Here is a 20,278-nt window from a genome sequence, read left to right on the forward strand (position 1 = left end):
TAGTCTAGCCACATAATCAAGCCAGTGTTATTTATAAAAAGTCTTCATTTTTCAGTATCACTGCATTTCTTTCCAGGATGGATGAAGAACTCCTGTGCTTCTCCCATAGATTTTCATTTGACAGATATGCAATAAGCATTAAGGACTAATGTTTACCTTACTCAGAAGACTCCTGTCTTTCTTTAGAATTCCAGAAAAACAAGGACCACTCTTGAAGAGATAAACCCCAAGATTCATTCTGTACAGACTTATCTAACTTTTCACTGCAGGAGGTGGCAGTTACTCCACACCAGAGTCTAGCCCACTGTGAGAGCACCATAAGAGAAGCCTAAGAATGAATTTCTGTTGCTCTTCACAAGAGCTCAGGCTTGGGAATGGATTGGAAGAGCAGTGTAGTGGAACCCTAGGCTGCATTCCCTTTTTCCTCCAGGAAAGCTTTGGCCCCATAGGGCTAGGTTGATATGAATGCAGAACTGAGAGGGGAATGAGTGAGAGGGACCCATGGTCTACTCACCAGCCTCCAAGAAGACTGCTGAGAAATCCAGCGGCCACAGCCGTACGTAGCCATCCTCTGAGGCTGTGGCACAGAAGGTAGAGGAGACACTAATACTGTTTATAGCAATCCCAGGGCCTGAAAGGACAAACATTACCAATTAGCACAACGTAAGGAACCAAAAAATTACCAAAATAGATCGGACCAATGATCCATCTATTCCAATGCTGAATGACTCAGAGGAAGGTGCAAGAAACCCTGCAGTAGCAGTTATGGGATCAGTTGTCCCCAGGGAAAATAAGAGCGTCCATACTAGGTCAGACCAAAGGTCCATCGTGCCCAGTACCCTGTCTTCCAACTGTGGCCAATGTCAGGTGCCCCAGAGGGAATGAACAGAACAGGTAATCATCAAGTGATTCATTCCCTGTCGCCCATTCCCAGCCTCTGGCAAACAGAGGCTAGGGACACCATCCCTGCCCATCTTGGCTAATAGCCATTGATGGACCTATTCTCCATGAATTTATCCACTTCTTTTTTGAACACCTTCTCCTAACCTCCAATTGTTAGATGACAGATCATGCCCCAAATCAGAAGGGTTTTTATTACAACCAGAACTCTTGTTCATACTTAATATTACTATTATAACGGTGGGTATCCTTGTTATCCATAGAAACGTCCAATCACTTTTCAAAGACTGCCATACTCTTGGCCTTCACAATACATCATGGCAATGAGAGTCACAGGCTAATGGTGTGAAAAACTGTTTCCTTTATCTTTTCATATTGGTTCATCTATGGAAGGAGAAACAAGAGAGAGTAAAGAGAAAGAGAAGAGAGGGAAAGGGGGTGGGAATGTAGCAAAGGAGACTGTGTGCGTTAAGAAATGGCTAAGACATCCAATGCTTATGACTATATCAATGAAGTCTAGTCTAATCAAAAGCACCGGGAGCCAGAAACTCTGACCCTAATACAACTTGTGACCATGGTCAAGTCTTAAATTCTACACCTCAGTTTCACCATATATAAAATGGGAATGATATCTACCCTCCTCAAAAAGAGGTTGGGAAGCTTAATTAATATACATTTGTAAAGCATTATAAAGTGAAAATAGCAGGGATCATGGTGGTGGTGGTGTCTATTAGAGATCACCAAATCAGGAAAAGGAGATGGATGAGGCATTTCTAGGACAAACAACAGAAATATCTAAATCACAAGACCTGGTAGTAATGGGGGACTTTTAACTATCCAGACATCTGTTGGAAAAGTAATACACCAAAACACAATTTCCAATGAGTTCATGGGGGACATTGGGGACAACTTCTTATTTCAGAAAGTGGAGGAAGTAACCAGAGTGACAGCCATTTTAGACTTGATTCTGACCAAGAGGGAGAAACTGGTTGCAAATCAGAATGCGGAATGCAATTTGGATTAAAGTGACCATGAAACGATAGCTTTCATTATTCTAAGTACAGGAAGGAGTGAGAGCAGCAGGATAAGGATAATGGTGTGAGGTTGCACTCCATATGTTTTATGGAAATATGCTTATGAGTGTAAATATAACGTAACTGGAATATGCTTTATGCAAAAGGTCTCTTGTAAAGGTATCATTGCAAAGCTTATAATCTACTGAGTGTGTTCAACCTATCTGTATGAATGTATCATTCTTGTACCTGAATCTAGAAAGATGAAGTATTACTCTTAAGTCCTGTTGTAATTATGCAAAGTGTGGGCCATTAATGGTGGCTTGGCTCCCATTGACTAGGACAATTGGTTGTGAATGGCTCTGTTTACTTTCAAACCTTCCTGGGGACTGCAGGCCAGCCCTGGAAGAATGAAGGCTGGGGTCTCACAGGACATGTGACCATGTCACATGATACTGGAATCCATCTTAAACATGGTGCTTTTCCATTCAGAAGGAGGGGTGGGGACCCAGAGAGATAAAAGATTCCCACCTTGGGCCAAAGCTATAAAAGGGGGTGGAACAGAACAAAGGGGGCTGCCAGTCATGAGAAATCCCCTAGTTACCACCTGAGCTGGAACTAACAAGGACTGTAGCAGGGGAAAGGATTGGGACCAGACTAGGAAGGAGTCCAGTCTGTGAAAGAAGCTTATTGGAACATCTCTGAGGGTGAGATTTACCTGTATTCAGTTTCTTAATGTATTAGGCTTAGATTTGCATGTTTTGTTTTATTTTCCTTAGTAACTTACTTTGTTCTGTGTGTTATTACTTGAAACCACTTAAATCCTACTTTTTACACTTAATAAAATCGCTTTTGTTTATTAATGAACCCAGAGTAAGTGATTAATACGTGGGGAAGCAAACAGCTGTGCATATCTCTCTATCAGTGTTATAGAGGGCAGACGATTTATGAGTTTACCCTGTATAAGCTTTATACAGAGTAAAAATAATTTATTTGGGGTTTGGATCCCATTGGGAACTGGAAAAAGAACAGGAGTACTTGTGGCATCTTAGAGACTAACAAATTTATTTGAGCATAAGCTTTGGTGGGCTAAAACCCACTTCATCGGATGCATGCAGTGGAAAATACACTAGGAAGATATATATACATGGAGGGCATGAAAAAATGGATGTTGCCAAATTAACTATAACCAGAGTAATCAGTTGAGGTGGGTTAGTATCAGCAGGAGAAAAAAAACTACTGTAGTGATAATCAGGATGGCCCATTTCCAATAGCTGACAAGAGTAACAGTAGTGGAAAAAAATTAGCATGGGGAAATAGGTTTTACTTTACACTGGGAACTGAGTGTCTGGGTGCTGGAGATAGGTAATCTGCTGAGTGGTTTTCAGTTAAAGCCTGCAGCTTCAGGGGCATGGTTCAGACCTGGGTCTGTGTTGCAGCAGGCTAACGTATCTGGTTCAACAAGGCAGGGTTCTGGAGTCCCAAGCTGGCAGGGAAAACGTGCTCAGAGGTAATTTCAGCACATCAGGTGACAGTCCCAAGGGGGTTTCTGTGACCAAACCCATCACAAATGGACTTCAAAAAAGCAGGCTTTAACAGACTCAGAGAATTGGTAGGTCAGGCTCCACAGGAAGAAAATCTAAGGTATAAAGGAGTTCACAAATATGGGCAGTTTCTCAAGGAGTCAGTATTAAAGGCAGAACTGCAAAGTATCCCAAACTGAAGGAAAGATAGGAACAATAGTAGGAGGCCAATCTGGCTGCATCAGGAGCTATTTAATGAACTAAAAATTAGAAAGGAATCCTACAAAAAGTGGAAACATGGATGAACTGCTAAAGAGGAGTACAAAAAAACAGCACTAGGATGTAGGGACTAAACAGAAAGGCTAAGGCACAAACTGAGTTACACTTAGCAAGGGACATAAAAGGAAAGAAGAAGAGGTTCTATAAATATGTTAGGAGCAAGAGAAAGATGAAGGAAAGTGCAGGTCCTCTGCTTAGTGGGGAAGGAGAGCTAATAACTGATGATAAGAAGTAGGCTGAGGTGTTTAATGCCTATTTTGCTTCAGTCTTCACTAAAAAGGTTAATGATTACCAGATAAAGAACGCAAACCAAAACAGGGAAAGAAAAGGTTAAGGAACATTTAGATAAATTAGGTGTACTCAAGTCAGCAGAGCCTGATGAAATTCACACTAGGCCGGGTATTAAAGAAATTAGTTGAAGCAATCTCAGAACCATTAGCAATTCTCTTCAAACATTCCTGGAGGATGGGTGAGGTCCCAGAGGACTGGAGAAGGGCCAATGAGGGCTTATCTTTAAAAAGGGGAACAAAGTTAAAGAGGACCTCAGGAATTATAGACCAGTCAATCTAACTTTGATACATGGAAAGATACTGGAACAAATTATAAACAATCAATTTATAAGCACCTAGAGCATAATCGTGTTATGAAATAACAACATGGATTTGTCAAGAACAAATCATGCTAAAACAACCTAATTTCCTTCTTTGACAGGGTTACTAGCCTAGTAAATGGAGGGGAAGCACTTTAGGGAAGATGTGGATAAACTGAAGCAAGCCCAGAGGACAGCAACAAAAACAATAAAAGGTTTAGAAAACCTGACCAGTGAGGAAAGGTTAAAAAAACTGGGCATATTTCGTTTTGAGAAAAGAAGACTGGGGGGGACGGGGGGACACCTGATAACAGTCTTCAAATAAGTTAAGGGCTGTTATAAAGAGAATGGTGATCGATTGTCCTCTATGTCCACTGAAAGTAGGACAAAAAGAAATGGATTTAATCTGCAGCAAGAGAGATTTAGATTAGATATTAGGGAAAACTTTCTAACTATAAGGGTAGTTAAGTGGTGGACAAAGTTTCTAAGGGAGGTTGTGGAATTACCATTTTTGGAGGATTTTAAGACCAGGCTAGATAAACACCTATAAGGGACAGCCTAGGTTTATTTGGTCCTGCCTCAGTTCAGAGGGCTGGACTTGATAACCTCTTGAAGTCCCTTTTGGCCCTACATGTCTATAATTCTATAAAATAAAGCACAATATGTGCTGTCTTATAATACGAGTAGCAGTAGCACTTGAAAACAAATTCTAACTAATGTTATATTAGCAATACAAGACCTGCTGAAAGTCATAATACTTTGACTTCTATAGCATAAAAGAATTCTAAATACTGTTGAGATCTTGCTCTTCAATGAAAGAACAGGCCAGTTGTTTTATTTTGTATGTTTAGCTTTTTACATGCTACTGGGCACAGGATTCCTACTGGCTGATTAAAACATTGCTTTATGTTACTAAAAAGGGGTATTTATTCTAAACATTCATCACTTAAAACAACAAAATTCTTCTTAAGATGGTACTTAGCCATTCCAAGTCAGATTATTTTTGGTAGGAAGTTTGTCACCACTGATCTGATTGAAACCAGTCATCTGTGTTAGGCAGAGCATTGCTTTATTTTCAAAGAATTTGCTTAATTTCAACTTCAATCTCTCTGTGATAAATGGGGAGGGGAAGCTCCCTTTTATGGGCACCCTGCCAGTCAGCAGCTATAGAATCCTCCTTAGAGCTATACCAATTGCCTTAACTGTAAAGGGTTCAGAGAAGCTTAACCTGAGTTGGCACCTGATCAGGGGAACCAACAGGCAGGTTGTGCCCTTTCAAATTGGAAAAACTGCTGGGTTTGGGGTTTTTTTTCTTTGTCTCTCAGGCTGGAGAAAGGAGAAGGTGAAGAGGCCTGGGGGGATATTTTCAGGGGACAGGGATTCCAAGTGACCCTTCCCTGAATATTTGTGAAAAATCACTTTGTGGTGGCAGCAATATCTGTCCAAGGCAGAAGACTGTGTCTTGGAAGAGTTTTAACTTAATAAAGAAGATAAGCTTTGGGGGTCTTTCATGCGGGTCCCCACATCTCTACCCCCGAGTTCAGATTTGGTGGGGTATACCCTCACATCCTCTAATAGATTTTACCTTAATTATTTAATGAGGCCGCTCTACTCTTCCTGTCTTCTCAAGCAAAACTTTTCCCTCCCAGCTGAATTTATTTACACTCATTGTTTTTAATTCAGCCTCTAGGGCCAAAGTTCCAAAGGCCTCCATCTGCCCTCCAAATCTGCACACCAACATTTCTGCATATATACTTTCTGGTGCATGAGGTTTTACATGAGCAAAACCTGAGATGTGAATGTGCATGAAAAATCATATTGATACTCAACTGCTCGGTTTGCATACATAAGTACAGCTAGTGCATCCACATGAGATTTTGCATATGCAAAAATCTTTAGGACTCAAAAAATACATGTGCAAAAACTAACACACACACATTTAAAGACTGCTTCTGAAAATGTGCCCCTATTGTCCAGTAAAAAGAGCATTTCCCATCATATTATAATCTTTAAATAGTTATACACAGTTACAATCCTTTCTCCCAAATCCAGATTCTTCAGATTCATAGATTAAGGCCAGGAGGGACTATCAGATCACTTAGTCTGACCTGTTGTATAACACAGGCAGAGAATTACATCCTGTTACTCCAGCACTGAACCCAATAGGTTGGGATTATGTAAATTAATATGGGTATATGGGTAAAAGAATCATACGGTTAGAAGGGACTGCAAGGGTCATCTAACCTAACCCCAAAATGGGTACATTTGGGTTAAATATAGTCTCGCTTTCTCCCCCTTCAATGCATAGGAAATTTCACTGGAGAAGAAACTGGCTGAAGCCCCACCTGTGCTCCCCAAAACCTTACTACTAGAGTGATGTCAGATTATCTCAGCCTACAGATGATCCCCTGCAATTCTGCCTATTTTGCACCTAGTATTATGAAACTTGGGTCCTAGGTTTGCTTCTGTCTGGTGTTCCCTCACAGGGCTCTTCCTTCAAACTCAGGGGACAATTTCAGTAAAAACTTTTCTAGTGAAAATTCATAATGTAGCATGTCCTACTTCCTCTTGGTCATCTATCCATCCCCCACCAAAGCCCATTACCCGAGTTGAAGGTTTGCTTCTCCCGTCGGTGAGAGTGCTGAATCTGAGAAGGCAGGAGGCGCCGGGCATTTCTGATAGTGAAGTTTTTGTAGTCAATTTCCAAGATGTGGCCGCTCTTGCTGCAAACAAATCTGAAAGGGAAAGGACACCACCATTAGACACCAGTGACCACAATGGGAACTTCAGAGACATTGTTTAGCAGAAGACCTGTATTCTGCATTTTGTTTCAGTGTTAACTTTACACCACACTTTTGTAAACAAGCTTGGAATAACTTTAAACATGCCGTTTGTCTAAAAACTTTAGCAATTCTAGTTCGTAATGCAATGATAGCTTGACTGGATGACAGCATTCAAGCATTTGATTTTCAGCAGGAGCTAACTTGGGAATCTATAACTGGTAGATGGAGTTAGACCTCTCCATCCTTCTTTTCCTTTCCCCTTTGAAAGAGCAATTTAGAGAAACATCTCAAGAGTTAATTCAGCCAATATAAAAGGTAAGGGAAAAGACAAAACTAGTGAGCCTTGAGTCTGTAAGTGCCTAGTTAGTCACAAAAATGATCTTCAGTTATCCTGTATATCTATATAAACTATAGACTTCAGACTCAGAAGTCTGGAAACAACTGAAAATTGTAATCAGGATGCGGCTACTTCTTACTCAGAGATCATATTTTTTTCCTTTGTGAAGGAATAAAAAGAAATAAACTCTACCAGCCTGTTATGGAGGAATCATTAGAAAGCTCCCCCTTTCCCCCCCACCCCCAATCTTTTCTAATTTAGGAGGAAAAAATAGAAGTAAAGAGGCAGAGACGAGCATCCCAAAGTGCAGCAAAACTTAAAAGAAAATACACAAATGTTGGATTATTATTATTTCTATTATTGTAGGACACAGACCGCTCCATCAAGGATCAGTAAGGAGGATTGCTGACTCTCAGGTATCCACCCCAAAACCAGCTGGAGACTAAAGATGGAAGGATTACTAACCTGTACCAGAAGGAGATTAGGATCAGTTCGCAGAAACAAGATCTCTGGCAACTTTTGCCCAATACCTCTTTCACTAGCTCAGACTGAGAAATGGATGTAACCATAAGCCATGACCCTATAGGAAATAATGGGGTTCCAGGCAAGTTTGGCACAATTGCTATCCTGAACTGAATTGAAATAAATGGAGCCAGAGAGGCTTCACAGAAATGAGCCCTGGGAATCAAAGCCACATTTGCTTATGTTTAATAGAAGTGACTGTTAAACTTTTGGAGGGAAATAAATGGGAATAATTCAGGAAAAGTATTATTGCTTCAGATAAATTGTGCTGGAAAGGCAAAGATTTTCCCTATATAGGAAATCTGGATGTAAAATGCACAAATCAGATGAATGCATGATTTTGGGGAAGGCTTTTTCACTTCTGAGTTTTGAACTTTTTGTTCACAATATTGCTAGATAGTTTAGTTTGTGATTAAATACATTACATTTTATTCATGTATACAGTGCCTTTGATCCAAAGCACTGAAGAAAACATTAGGGGAAAGTGATTTTTCCCACAGCACATCCATCAACCAGAAACGAAGCAATACTGGGCAATCTTCACCCACAGGGCTCAGCTCACAGAGGGAAGGTGAAAATTAACAGACCTGGCAATTCTGTGTTTTTGGAATATCGCTCTGGTAGCAAGAGTCTTGGTTGAGTGATTAAGCTGAAGTATAAAAAAGTCATGGGGAATGTTATTACACCACACTTCTCCCACTGCCAAATGAACATTAACAGCAAATCCATGGGCAGATTTTCACTGAGGACGTGACTGGTGAAATATGTCATTTCTTGTGCAACTCTACAAGGGATTTTAAGCTTCTTTTAGGATGTGAAGTCTTAGAAAGGAGGAGAATAAAGGGTAGGCTGGCTTTGCAGGGCACCTTTGTTTCTGCAGAGAGAAGCAGGCAAAGGACAGTAGAATGCTCAGGTTAAGGACAGGGACGAGCAAGTCAAAACCACAACTGTTCAACCTTTTCCCCATGCTTACTAATCAAAAGCTCAACATGCTAGTGCAGACAGCTCCCAGGGACAAAGGCAGACTGAATCACAGTGTCCCTAAAAATTAATTTAAGGAAAGTGATTTAAGGAAAGAAAAAGTGGCTCCATTCTTACAGTGTCCGGTCCTCAGGTTCCCGCTCAGCGGAATGTCCTTTCTCAAAGGCCAGGTCAGTGAACTCCAAGGAATGGTACTCCCCCAAATTCACTGGGCACGAGCGCAGCGCTCCACTCCGCACTCGCCACAGCCTCACATTATCTCTGCCGCACGACACCATCCTGTTACAGGAGAGGCTGTTACAGTACCAAGCTGGAACTCCAGCAATGCAGTGAGCTTCCTCCCAGCAATGCCTTAATACAGAAATAGTCAACTATTTTTTGTCAAGGCTCAAATTTCTTGGTCAAGATATAGTCAAGTTCAGACTCCAGAGAAAATAATAAAAAAACCCAATAATGATAATAAGTAAATAAAAAGATTTTGGGGTCTGTTCAAGTGTCTGGCGTCTGGATTTGGCCCACGGTCCACCTATTCACTACCCCATTTCATCTAGGCAGGGGTGGGCAAACTTTTTGGCCAGAGGGCCACACTGGGGAATAGAAATTGTATGGTGGACCATGAATGCTCACAAAATTGGGGTTGGGGTGTGGGACAGGGTGCATGCTCTGGGGTGGGGCTGGGGATGAGAGGTTTGGGGTGCAGGAGGGTGCTCTGGGCTGGGATTGAGGAGTTTGGTGAGCGGGTGGGGGATCAGGGGTGTTGGGGCGTGGAGAGAGGCTCAGGGGATGCAGGCTCCAAGTGGTGCTTACCTCAAGCGGCTCCCAGAAGCAGTGGCAGGTCCCTTCTCCGGCTCTTACATGGAGGCTCTGCACGCTGCCCCATCTGCTGGCACTGCCCCTGCAGCTCCCACTGAAGCACGTAGAAGCCAGAGTGGGCCCAGGCCGTGGCTTCCGGGAGCCGTATGGTGTGGCCCCCGACCCAGCGCCCTGGCTGGAGCACCAGAGCAGGGCTGAGCCACGTGGTGTGGCCCCGACCCAGTGTCCCAGCCGGAGTGCCGGAGCAAGGCTGAGCCAAGTGGTGCGGCTCACGGGTCAGCTTAAAATGGCTCGTGGGTCAGATCCAGCCCGTGGGCCGTAGTTTGCCCACCCCTGATCTAGGCTGTTATTTTACCTTATTCTCACATTCACCCATTTGCACATTACCTGGTGTCATCAAAAAAAGCAATCTTCAAGGTTTGGATGTCCACATCTGTGTGAGCTTTGGCCAGTACAATCACCTCTCCGCCCTGGTTCACCTGAGCAGTATTCCACACCACCACCATCTGCAGAGATAGGACAGCAACAATAGAACTGCTGGAAACATAACACCAAGGTGGCCTTAGACCATACAAGCAATGGAGAAGATTGCTAGCCTTCCCACAGCAGGTGAAACCCCAGATACTGCTCCCAATTGCCAGTATGCTGGTATTGTGCACTGGGGCTTTTACCCACATTGCTGTGAACAGAGTGGAGAAAAATCTCTCACAGAAAACATCAGGACAACCCCAGAGAGCCTGGTGATTTTCATTTTAATAGGCTAGTCTGTCTGATAATCAGTTTCCCTACCTGCAAGGTTGCCTGGACAGGGCTTGAATCTGGGACTAAGATACAGTACTTGCAAACGGAGAAAGAATGGAAACCAGTGTGTAACTAATTACAGGAAGCACTACAGCAGCAAAGGAGTGTAAGAGTAGGAGCTAGTAGAACTATAGAAAAATGTGCTCAGCACCTTCAGAAGGAAATGCCTTGTGTCAACTTGTAGCGACCCCTGTAGTTTGTAAGTGGAACCAAAACTGCTCCAAAGGCAGTCCCACCCATTCATTAACTGTGACGTTAGTTAATAAACTATGGGAAGCAGGGAAGTTCTTGAGATTCAGCATGAACAGCCTTCCGCAACAACAAAAAGCCGTGACTAGCTACAGAACCAGGATTTACTCAGTAGAATTTGGAGTACTTGTGGCACCGTAGAGACTAACAAATTTATTTGGGCATAAGCTTTCGTGGGCTAAAACCCCAAATAAATTTGTTAGCCTCTATAGTGCCACAAGTACTCCTCGTTCTTTTTGCTGATACAGACTAACACAGCTACCACTCTGAAACCTGTCAGTAGAATTTGTGATTCAGGGAGGTGTATGTTCACAGATTTATAAATATCAAGTAAGGAAGTATATATTCAAATATTTTCTAACCAGTTTGGTGATAAGAGGATTTCACATGATCTACAATGAATGGTATTGCCTAAGGACATTTAGGCACTGTGTCTTGGAAGGGATGTATGACTGGTTCTACGTGTAGAGTAATTGCACATTCTAGGAGAAAAACAAACACCATTATCGGGGGTAGCCGTGTTAGTCTGTATCCACAAAAAACAATGAGGAGTCCGGTGGCACCTTAAAGACTAACAGATTTATTTGGACATAAGCTTTCATGGGTAAAAAACCCACTGGGTAAGTGGAACCCAAATAACCCAAGAGCTTTATTACTCACTGTTTTGCCATGTCCATCTTTCCCAATGCCACAGAGAACAGCTCCACTGTAGGAAAGGCTGCAAGAGGAGAAAACTCAGGGTGAAATGAAGTATCCTACACCCTGCCTGGATCTCAATGGGAAAAATTAAAAGCCCACTCTCAATTTCTCCCAGAAACACACTGCCCAAAACATGCCTGCAGGGTACCTGAGGGACGAGACTGAATGGACGTGGGTTTTAAACATGGATAGACATTTCCCCTTCTGAAAATCCCAAAGTCGCACCATACTCAGGTGACCCATCTGTGCAGAAGCCAGCAATGTGCTGTTTCCATTAAATGCCAATGCCGATACCTGCAGGAAACATCATGTTAGCAAAAATAACCCCCAGCTTCTGGGAGAGGCTAGAACTGGAGTAGCTGAAACTCCCACTGTTGTCAATCCATCATCATTCCTTAGAAAGACTCTTGCTAGGAGCTGGAGTTCTTGTGACTTGCCCCCTAGCCAGTGAGCTGATACAATCCCCTAGAATGAACCATACTCGGGATAGGAGCAGTCTCATGTTTTCTCACACATCAAATATTTGCAGTTGTTGCATATTCTCTGGGGGCTTGTCATATATGTTTATGCAAAGAAATCCACTTTTACCTTATCTGTATGTCCAATGAAGAACCTTTGCTCTCCAGTTTCAATCTGCATGGTTATTATAATAGCATGACAGGGGTAAACCACTGCAGAGCTGTTCTTAGTCCACAGAGCCTGCAGGACAAAAGCAAGAATCAGAGCAAGGGCAGAAGAGAGGATACTACAAAGGTGACCCAGTCTACAAACTGAGAGGAGAGCCCCGCTGTGCTTGCAGAGGTGGACAGGCATAGAATTAAGACATGCAGATATTTGGAAATCTGGTGCAAATATGCAGGTGTGCGTTATCTAGATGATTGCTGTTCCACACAAACATAGATGCAAATTTATAACTATCAAAGGAAAACTGAGCGGTCAGCTTATAGTACATCCCAATTAATTCATTTGATCTTCCATCCAAGTCATGTTTAACATCATATATGCAATATATAAGGGAACAATACTTTGTTCACAGGAAATGGACTAGATGACCCAACAGGATTTTTTTTTTTTAAACTCTAACATGGATCATTAAGAGGATGGTTGGAAGAATCAGAAGGCAACACTACAGGAGGACAAACACACACACCAGCCTAAGGCACCAATGCATTTCTGGATTCCAAAGAAATTCTAGATGTGTGATTCACTGATCAGTTTGGAATCTGTAACAAGATTTGGCAAGGGGCACATGATTTCAGAATGTTACTGGGGCAAATTCCGTGTATGGAAATGAGCTTTTCACCCAAAAAAATTTGTAGTCGAAAGAAACTAGGTGGGGTGATTTCCAAAGACAAAGGGAGTTAAGCGTGAAAGTCAAAGGCCTTTTGTGCCTTTGAAAATCTCCCCCATAGTCAATGTATTGCAACTACATTCTGAAAAGCTTCTTTGTTACTGACCCATTTGGTGCTGCAACCCCCAAAGCCAATAATTGTCCTCAGCTTCAGGATTGGATCCGGTAAGAGTCTCTGAAAGAAGAAGATATTGTCAAAAGTACCAGCCTGAATAAAGCATGTGAGCCCTAGCACCAACTGCAAATTACATCCCAATGATCTACCAAGTTCCCTCTGCCCCACATTAATCTGTGTCCCTCTGGATGGGTTTCATGTTTCTCCCTGAAGTGAGAGGGCTATCTCTCTACCTTAACTTCTTCACATTAAGGGAAGAGTTTATTCAGTAGGTAGGTAATTATCATTAAAGGAAATCCAGGAATAGAAGCACCAAAGACCACAGTGGACAGTGCTAAATGGAATAATCTCAGCAATGGAATGACTAGGTTAACCTGAATCACCTTTCCAAGAGGGCAGCCAAGTCCTCCCCATGGTTACATACAAATGCCATGAAAATTCAAGGGAGCATCTGTAAAGATGGAAAGGGGGGAATCTTTTTTCTTACCCTGCAGGGAGATGCTTTCTTGCTGGAGAGCACCTCTGGTCCAGTAATCTTCGTGTACACAGTCTGAGCAAATCAATACATAGGTGTTATTTGTTAGATGCCAATAGCATGATCATCTCTGTACAAGACACACTGGCCCTGCGTGGAGAAGCTTAACATATAAGTGAAATAAAGGAACAAGATCAAGAGAGAATTCCAGGGAAGCTGGCTCACAACTGCCCTTAGTATTAAATAATCATCTATGCCAGCTCCAACCAGGAGTGGGCATTCCTGTTGCTCTTTCTGTTGAGTTACTGAGCACCAGCCATAAGCATTCCAGACCCATCCTCTTGGAACAAACTTGGTTTAATTTGTTTGTTCCTAGTATGTTGGAGACCCTTACCTCTATATATCTTCTCCTATGGTCAGTAAGAGTTTAAGCAAGAAGGCTGGGTTCAGGAGCTCTGTCTCCATATGAAGTCTTGGCCTAATGCTCTAACCCACCAGTCAGGTCCCAAGAATTGGGATAATAATGTTTCTGCATCTCAGTGCACAGGGCAGCAGTATGTGGGTCTGAAAGGCAACTGATCTGTTCTACCTGAATTCTTCCTTGAGAAGGTATTTACAGATGGAGGTTGTTGTAAATTGGCATTGTTGCACTGAAGTCAACGGAGCGACACCAATTTACACCAGCTGAGGATCTGGTGTGGGGAACTTATGGGAGTAGTGGAAAAGGAAGCCATTAGGCTGGAGAGTTCAGCACAAGGCACATTGTTCTTCTAATGAAAGCATCATGCATTCTCAGAGCCACCACGGGGGCAGACTTGGGGGAAAAGTTAAGAAGATTCTGTCCAAGTTAGAGATGGGATGTGGAGCTACACAGAGGACAACCAATAAGGTCAGGTTGTCAGAGTCCAGTGGTGCTCTCTCATTTACCTCATCTGAGCTAATGCCAACAGCATGGATGGCGACATCACCCATTCTGTGAGCGTACACATGAATACCACCATCAGTTGTTGCATGTAACGGTACAGTGGAATCCCCAGCAGCTTGTAGTCCTTCTGCCCTGCTGAACTCCTGATCCCCAGAGTACACTTCTTCCAGAGGCCCAGAGGTTGCTAAGTGAACGTCGGGGATGCTCTTTGTAACTAGGGGAGACCAGCGAGGCATCTGAGAAAGAGTAAACAAATGACAACAGATCAGGCCTGCCCCACAGCTCCCTACAATTGCTGTGATTGGAGAGAAAGGAAGAAATTAGTTTTGTTTTTTGACTGACTTTTATTCAGCCACCTAAAACTCAAGACATCCAACTTGTCAAAAACATTCAGGTGTGCCAAGTGATGCAGGAGAATAAAATAGAGTCCTCTGTGTGACTTTCCGATTTGGAATGGCAGAATTGCTGCGTTTACTGGGTTTCCAATGCAACTTCTCTCTCTCCACTGTATGATAGCCAACAAAAATATCTAAAACACAGACTCTTCCTCCACACCAGACCCAACCAGAAACAGATCCATCATGCCCCTGAGAACTTCACTATTTTTCAGTGCCTCAGCTCCCCATCTGTAAAATGTGGACAATAACACTTCCCTATCTCCCAGGGGTGTTAGGGGCAAAATTACATTAAAAGATTGTGAGGTGTTCATATATTCACGGTAACGGGGGCCAGATAAGCATCTTGGATAGACTGACAGACTGACCCCCAAAGTCATTAAACTGCAGAGTTTATTGACTGTAGGACAGGGCACAGCCCAGGCCACAGAAAACAAAACGTAGCCACTACAAAACCCAAAAACATCCCAAACACAAAACAGGACATGTGGAAACCCTCTGGCCAGAGGTGGTATGGGAAGCTACACTTACAGCCTAAGGCCATACTCACATCTTTGGGACTGGTTATCTGTTGGATGAGTGACACTCGGTCCCGGACAGCTTTGGTAAGCGTCACTGGCCGTGGAAGATGACGGACTGGGTCTTCTAGCACTTGAACACCTAGATTACAACAGCAATGTGGTGGGCTCTTTCCTATAATCTGCTTCCCCTCCTGCTGATCACACAGCTGCAGATGATGTAGCTGAACCTCTACTTCATTCTACTACTTATTCCTTCATTAAAGAACTCAAGGATCAATTTGGAAACACAGGCCATGTCACAACAGAGGAAAACAAAGGACACATTATCTATTGGGCACTCACTGCACAAGACCCAGAGGGGCTGACCTGGTGCTAGTGAGCACTGGACTGTGAGTTCAATCCTCGAGGGGGCCATTTAGGGATCTGGGGCAAAAATCTGTCTGGGGCTGGTCCTGCTTTGAGCAGGGGGTTGGACTAGATGACCTCCTGAGGTCCCTTCCAACCCTGATATTCAGTTCATTTGGGTAGCACATAGCCTGCAGAAAGCCAATTAGCCTGAGCTGGGAGGGCTATCACACACAAAATAACTGGAACTTTCACAAGTTCTTCCTAATCCTTGGTAGATGCTCAACTCCTTGGGCTGAGTGTTTCTAATGAGGGCAGGAGGGGAATATCAAAAAGCGGACCTTAATCACCCAATCCCCTATTGCTGCAGGAGTGATCTCTAACAGGACACAGCAACAGATTGATGGCATATGCTGGGTGCAGAACTCTGATGTAGGGAAGACTAGTCGACAGTTGCTAACTTATCATATTGATCATACGAGTGAATGGATGGATCTTTTACACCATGCTCTACCGAAGTTGTACTTTGAGTTTTATTCAGTTAACAACAGCAGTCAATGGTGCAGGTGGCTTTGTACAATGTCATACTTTGTTTTAGGTTGGACAATAACCTAGATAATCTGAAAGCCAGCTTGGCACATTGCTCAGTCGGGTACCACAGCCTATGGTCATTTACTTCAGACTCCCTACCTGCTGCAGGGCTGGAACAGCCTTTTTGAATTGAGTCATATGGCAGCTTGGATCCATCAGAGGGAAACCTGAACAACAAGATCAGAGAAAGTCACCTCGTAAATGGGTGGCAGGTTCTAGGACCCTTCACAGGTATGCAGGGTTCTATTTTGCTGACGTACTGTGGGTGCTAAAAGGCTTCATTCACACAGAAGCTGAGTTATTTGGCTGATTCAACCCGATGTCAGGACAGGTGGGTCCTATAAGTTCCAACTCAAGATAAGGATTAGAGTCTCTCTCTGGTCTGATTTCAGACATAGAAAAATGTCATAGTATAACATTCATTAATTGACATAATGATGATCACAATCTAGCAATCAATGTAGACCAAGCCTCTAAGGCAAAGAGAACTAAGGGCAGGGCCATAGGACCCCCTAGGAATAACCAAGCTTGGGAGAAAGGTTCATGTGTGGTTAAGTTAGCAATACAAGCAAACCCCAGCGAGGAGGGAAATTTGGATAATTTCTAGGGCATTAGCTGTGATATTAGAAGTATGGTGTGAACTGTATGTGCTTATTGACCTGTTGATTAGGAACTGGCAGTTTCTATGGGCTTGGCTACACTTACAAATTTGCAGCGCTGCAGCAGGGTGTGAAAACACACCCTCTGCAGCGCTGCAAATTGTGGCGCTACAAAGCGCCAGTGTAGTCAAAGCCCCAGCGCTGGGAGCCGCGCTCCCAGCACTGTCCGTTATTCCCCACAGGGAGGTGGAGTACGGACAGTGCTGGGAGAGTTTTCTCCCAGCGCTGGCGCTTTGACTACACTTAGCGCTTCAAAGCACTGCCGCGGCAGCGCTTTGAAATGCAAGTGTAGCCAAAGCCTATGTGACACCAGTCAGCTCTGTGTTCTTGGGGAACCAGGGCACAGTATCTAGCCTGTCTGACTCATGAAAGACACCCGCCACCCCACAGACTCTGCTTGAACCAAAACCCGATCAGAGAAAAGGCTTGCAGAGAGCAGTGAAGGGCGTTGGGAGACACACCTAGACCCCTCTGACAAGGGTGACAAGATTAAGACATCTCTATTTGCATACAGAATGGAGAGCAGAGACAACTCCCCATGCCTCATCTGCATGGAAGATAGGACAGGGATTAGCATACAGAATGAAGAACAGAGAACCACACTAAACTCTGGGACCAGAAAAAGCAGGCAAGCACTGCATCATGGGAATCTCTGCTCCATATGTTAATGAACGTACGCCTGCCCACACCCAGCTCAGCAGTTATCAGACCAATTCTAGTAATGAATCCTTGATTGATATCCAAAACACTGAAGCAGCCTAGTTGCACTGTGAGCTCCCTGGAAGAAAACACCACCCATAGCCAAGAGTGATCAGCTCCTATTGTCTAGCCTAAAGAAAACTCTTGAGTCGTCAGTTAACCCATAACCAAATCTAGTGTTCTCCTTTGAACCATTGTTGTTTCTCTACAAAAACCCCTACCTATGTTCAAGTAAGTATTCTGATGCATAGACCCAAAACTCTGCGTCAGTTCCACTGGGACTCCATCTCCTGACTGATTGTGCTGGGGGCTCTGCCTGTCTCCAGCACTCAGGACCCTGAGCTACCATCATCAACTGGGAACGCCGACCAGTTCAAGCTTCAGGGAGCAGTGAGATCCTCTTCTTTCTCTCTCTCTGTTTTCCTTTCTACCATATGTATTAACCTTTAATAATGTAGGTTATGTTGATTTAGGCTCTCCTTGTGTAGTTATCACTATTATTCAATAAATAACTTTCATGGTTAAGCTGGTTGCTTCTCTCTCTCTTGCTGAACTTTACTCTTTTGTGTTTTTAGCTTCCCCCATTTACTCTAGAGCAACATTTCTTTTACCTAAGCTAAAGATCCCTGCAGCGCCCAAAATAGTGTGGGGTTTGCTCATCAAGTAGGTTACTACCAGTACAATTTTGATGTGAGAGTGGGGATAGGGACGTGCTGAATCTGGGACACATAAGGGTGGCAGCTTGAAATTGCTGCTTGACCCGGTCCACTCAGACTTGCTCCATTAATGTATGTGTGGGTGGGTGGGTGTTCATCCGGTTCTGAGGCTGGAGGAACCCAGCCCTAGGGAACCCAGGTCCTGCAGGATAGCTCCATTGGGAGGAGACTTGCAGAAGGGAGAAGTAAAGCTCCATATGAAAACACAAGTGACACAAGCAGTACATTGATAGAATTACAGAACCCCCTCCCCAGAAGAGTAACCCGAATAAATGAACATACCCCAAAGTAATGGGCAAATCTGGTAACATATGGTTGATACCTTAAACAGCCCTTTACCTACCCAAAATTGCCAACAATTAAGTGCTGAAGATGTGAGTTGTGCTGCCTTGGTCCCCAGAATTACAACTACAGCATTACTGACAACTAGAGTTAAGGTGGCCAAAGCATTTCCACTATAATCCCAGTTTTATGCAAATTCTTGCATTTCCTGACTTTTGCACTTAACTCTGCAGCCTTCATATTCTCAGACAGAAATGTTTTGATGAAATATGTTACATATACAAAATAACAGACTAAGGAAGATCTAAAAGCACTCCAAGTTTCCTCCTTGAAAAGCAGCATTTCGTAAACATACCTGATATAGTCATAGCGGTCATGCCAGTTCTCTCCCTTTGGCACAGGAAATGCCATTTCTCGTGGCATGGGGGAAATGCCATGAAATGCCAGCTTAGCTTGTCGGGCCTCAGAGAAGGTCACCCCTAAAAGCACAAAAGGAGACAGATAAGGACACAAAGCACTCCTAGAACATCTGAAGATGTTTACAGAGGTGGCTTGAACCATGCACTCTTAACAGGCCTCGGGCAAACAAATACTTTAAGATTAGACTAACAAGACGTATTGGAGCATGAGCAAATACGCTCATGCTCCAATACGTCTGTTAGTCTATAAGGTGCCACAGGACTCTTTGCTGCTTTTACAGATCCAGACTAACACGGCTACCCCTCTGATACAGAAAACTCTAATCTTAAAGTAAGTCTGAAAAAGAAAGGCTACAACATGAAAAAAGAACAAAGATTATTGTAGCAAGCACATAAGCCTTTCCGTGGGAATATCCTTGAAACTCTCAGCTTCCAATAAGACCTAGTAGTTTAGAGCTTTGTTATGAAAGATTATCTTTTTCTTCCTTAAAATGTAGCTTAAACGCTCTACAAGAGGATTTGGAATTTAATACTGATGATCATATCAGGTTGCTAAGTGGATCAGTTGGTGATTCTTTTTGCAGTTCCATGTGATTGGTGTTAGAATATTTTTCTGTTTTCTACTTTCATTTGATGCATGTGCAACTTTATGGAACTAATGTGCTTTTTGTGTGCAACAGCACATTTGGGACCTGTTTAGTGGTCCACCATGATGTCTGTAAGATTCCTTTCTTGTGATGGGTTGTAGTTGGGCAGATTTCAAACAAAGGATAATGTGTTAGTAACAAAAGTCTTGACTGAAGTTTCTCTGCTGCACTGAGTAGTTGGATAAAGAAACACTGGAGGAAATCTGGGGATTTCAGAGCGACAAGAAAAAGAAGCTTTTTGGGAAGGATGGTCTAGTGACAGGACTGAGACAGGAAATCTGGGGTCCATTCTCTCATCTGCCACTGATTTGATGTGTGATGTTGGGCAAGTCACCTAATCTTTCTCTGCCCCTCAGTTTTTCCAGCTACGGAATGGGAGAAGTTGTGAGGCCCTCTGACATCCTCAGATTGAAGGCATCAGACAAGGGAAAATTACTGTCATTATTATTAGTGTTATTATTAAAATAATGGTTTTGTTGACAGTGCCTTGTTATTACTGGCTGAAAATAGAGTGTCAAACAGCAACAGACATGGCCAAATGGTCCTGGTGGAATTATGTCTTGAAATGCAGCAGTAAGAATGGATTAGGCCTAGCACATCCTTGCAGCCAGGTTTGATTTAAAAATCATAGAAGATGCTGCTCCCAGCA

The 20,278-nt window shown here is 43.2% G+C and overlaps 1 protein-coding gene across 3 annotated transcripts in view; it reads right to left on the reverse strand.

Annotated features, from left to right (window-relative positions):
* The window catches only part of WDR90 (WD repeat domain 90), a 49,789-nt gene that overhangs the window by 24,855 nt on the left and 4,656 nt on the right, over nt 1-20,278 (reverse strand). For all 3 annotated transcript variants that reach the window (XM_044980746.1, XM_044980745.1, XM_044980747.1), the window contains exons 6-18: nt 18,919-19,042; nt 16,307-16,374; nt 15,301-15,410; nt 14,358-14,591; nt 13,443-13,505; nt 12,947-13,015; nt 12,078-12,188; nt 11,638-11,783; nt 11,451-11,508; nt 10,128-10,246; nt 9,045-9,206; nt 6,909-7,039; nt 515-631 (exon numbers count right to left, since the gene is read on the reverse strand). In XM_044980746.1, coding sequence (XP_044836681.1) covers nt 515-631; nt 6,909-7,039; nt 9,045-9,206; nt 10,128-10,246; nt 11,451-11,508; nt 11,638-11,783; nt 12,078-12,188; nt 12,947-13,015; nt 13,443-13,505; nt 14,358-14,591; nt 15,301-15,410; nt 16,307-16,374; nt 18,919-19,042 — 1,512 coding nt within the window. The remainder of the gene's footprint in view (nt 1-514; nt 632-6,908; nt 7,040-9,044; nt 9,207-10,127; nt 10,247-11,450; nt 11,509-11,637; nt 11,784-12,077; nt 12,189-12,946; nt 13,016-13,442; nt 13,506-14,357; nt 14,592-15,300; nt 15,411-16,306; nt 16,375-18,918; nt 19,043-20,278) is intronic.

Source organism: Mauremys mutica, chromosome 11, assembly GCF_020497125.1.
Source record: "Mauremys mutica isolate MM-2020 ecotype Southern chromosome 11, ASM2049712v1, whole genome shotgun sequence".
Taxonomy (NCBI): domain Eukaryota; kingdom Metazoa; phylum Chordata; order Testudines; family Geoemydidae; genus Mauremys; species Mauremys mutica.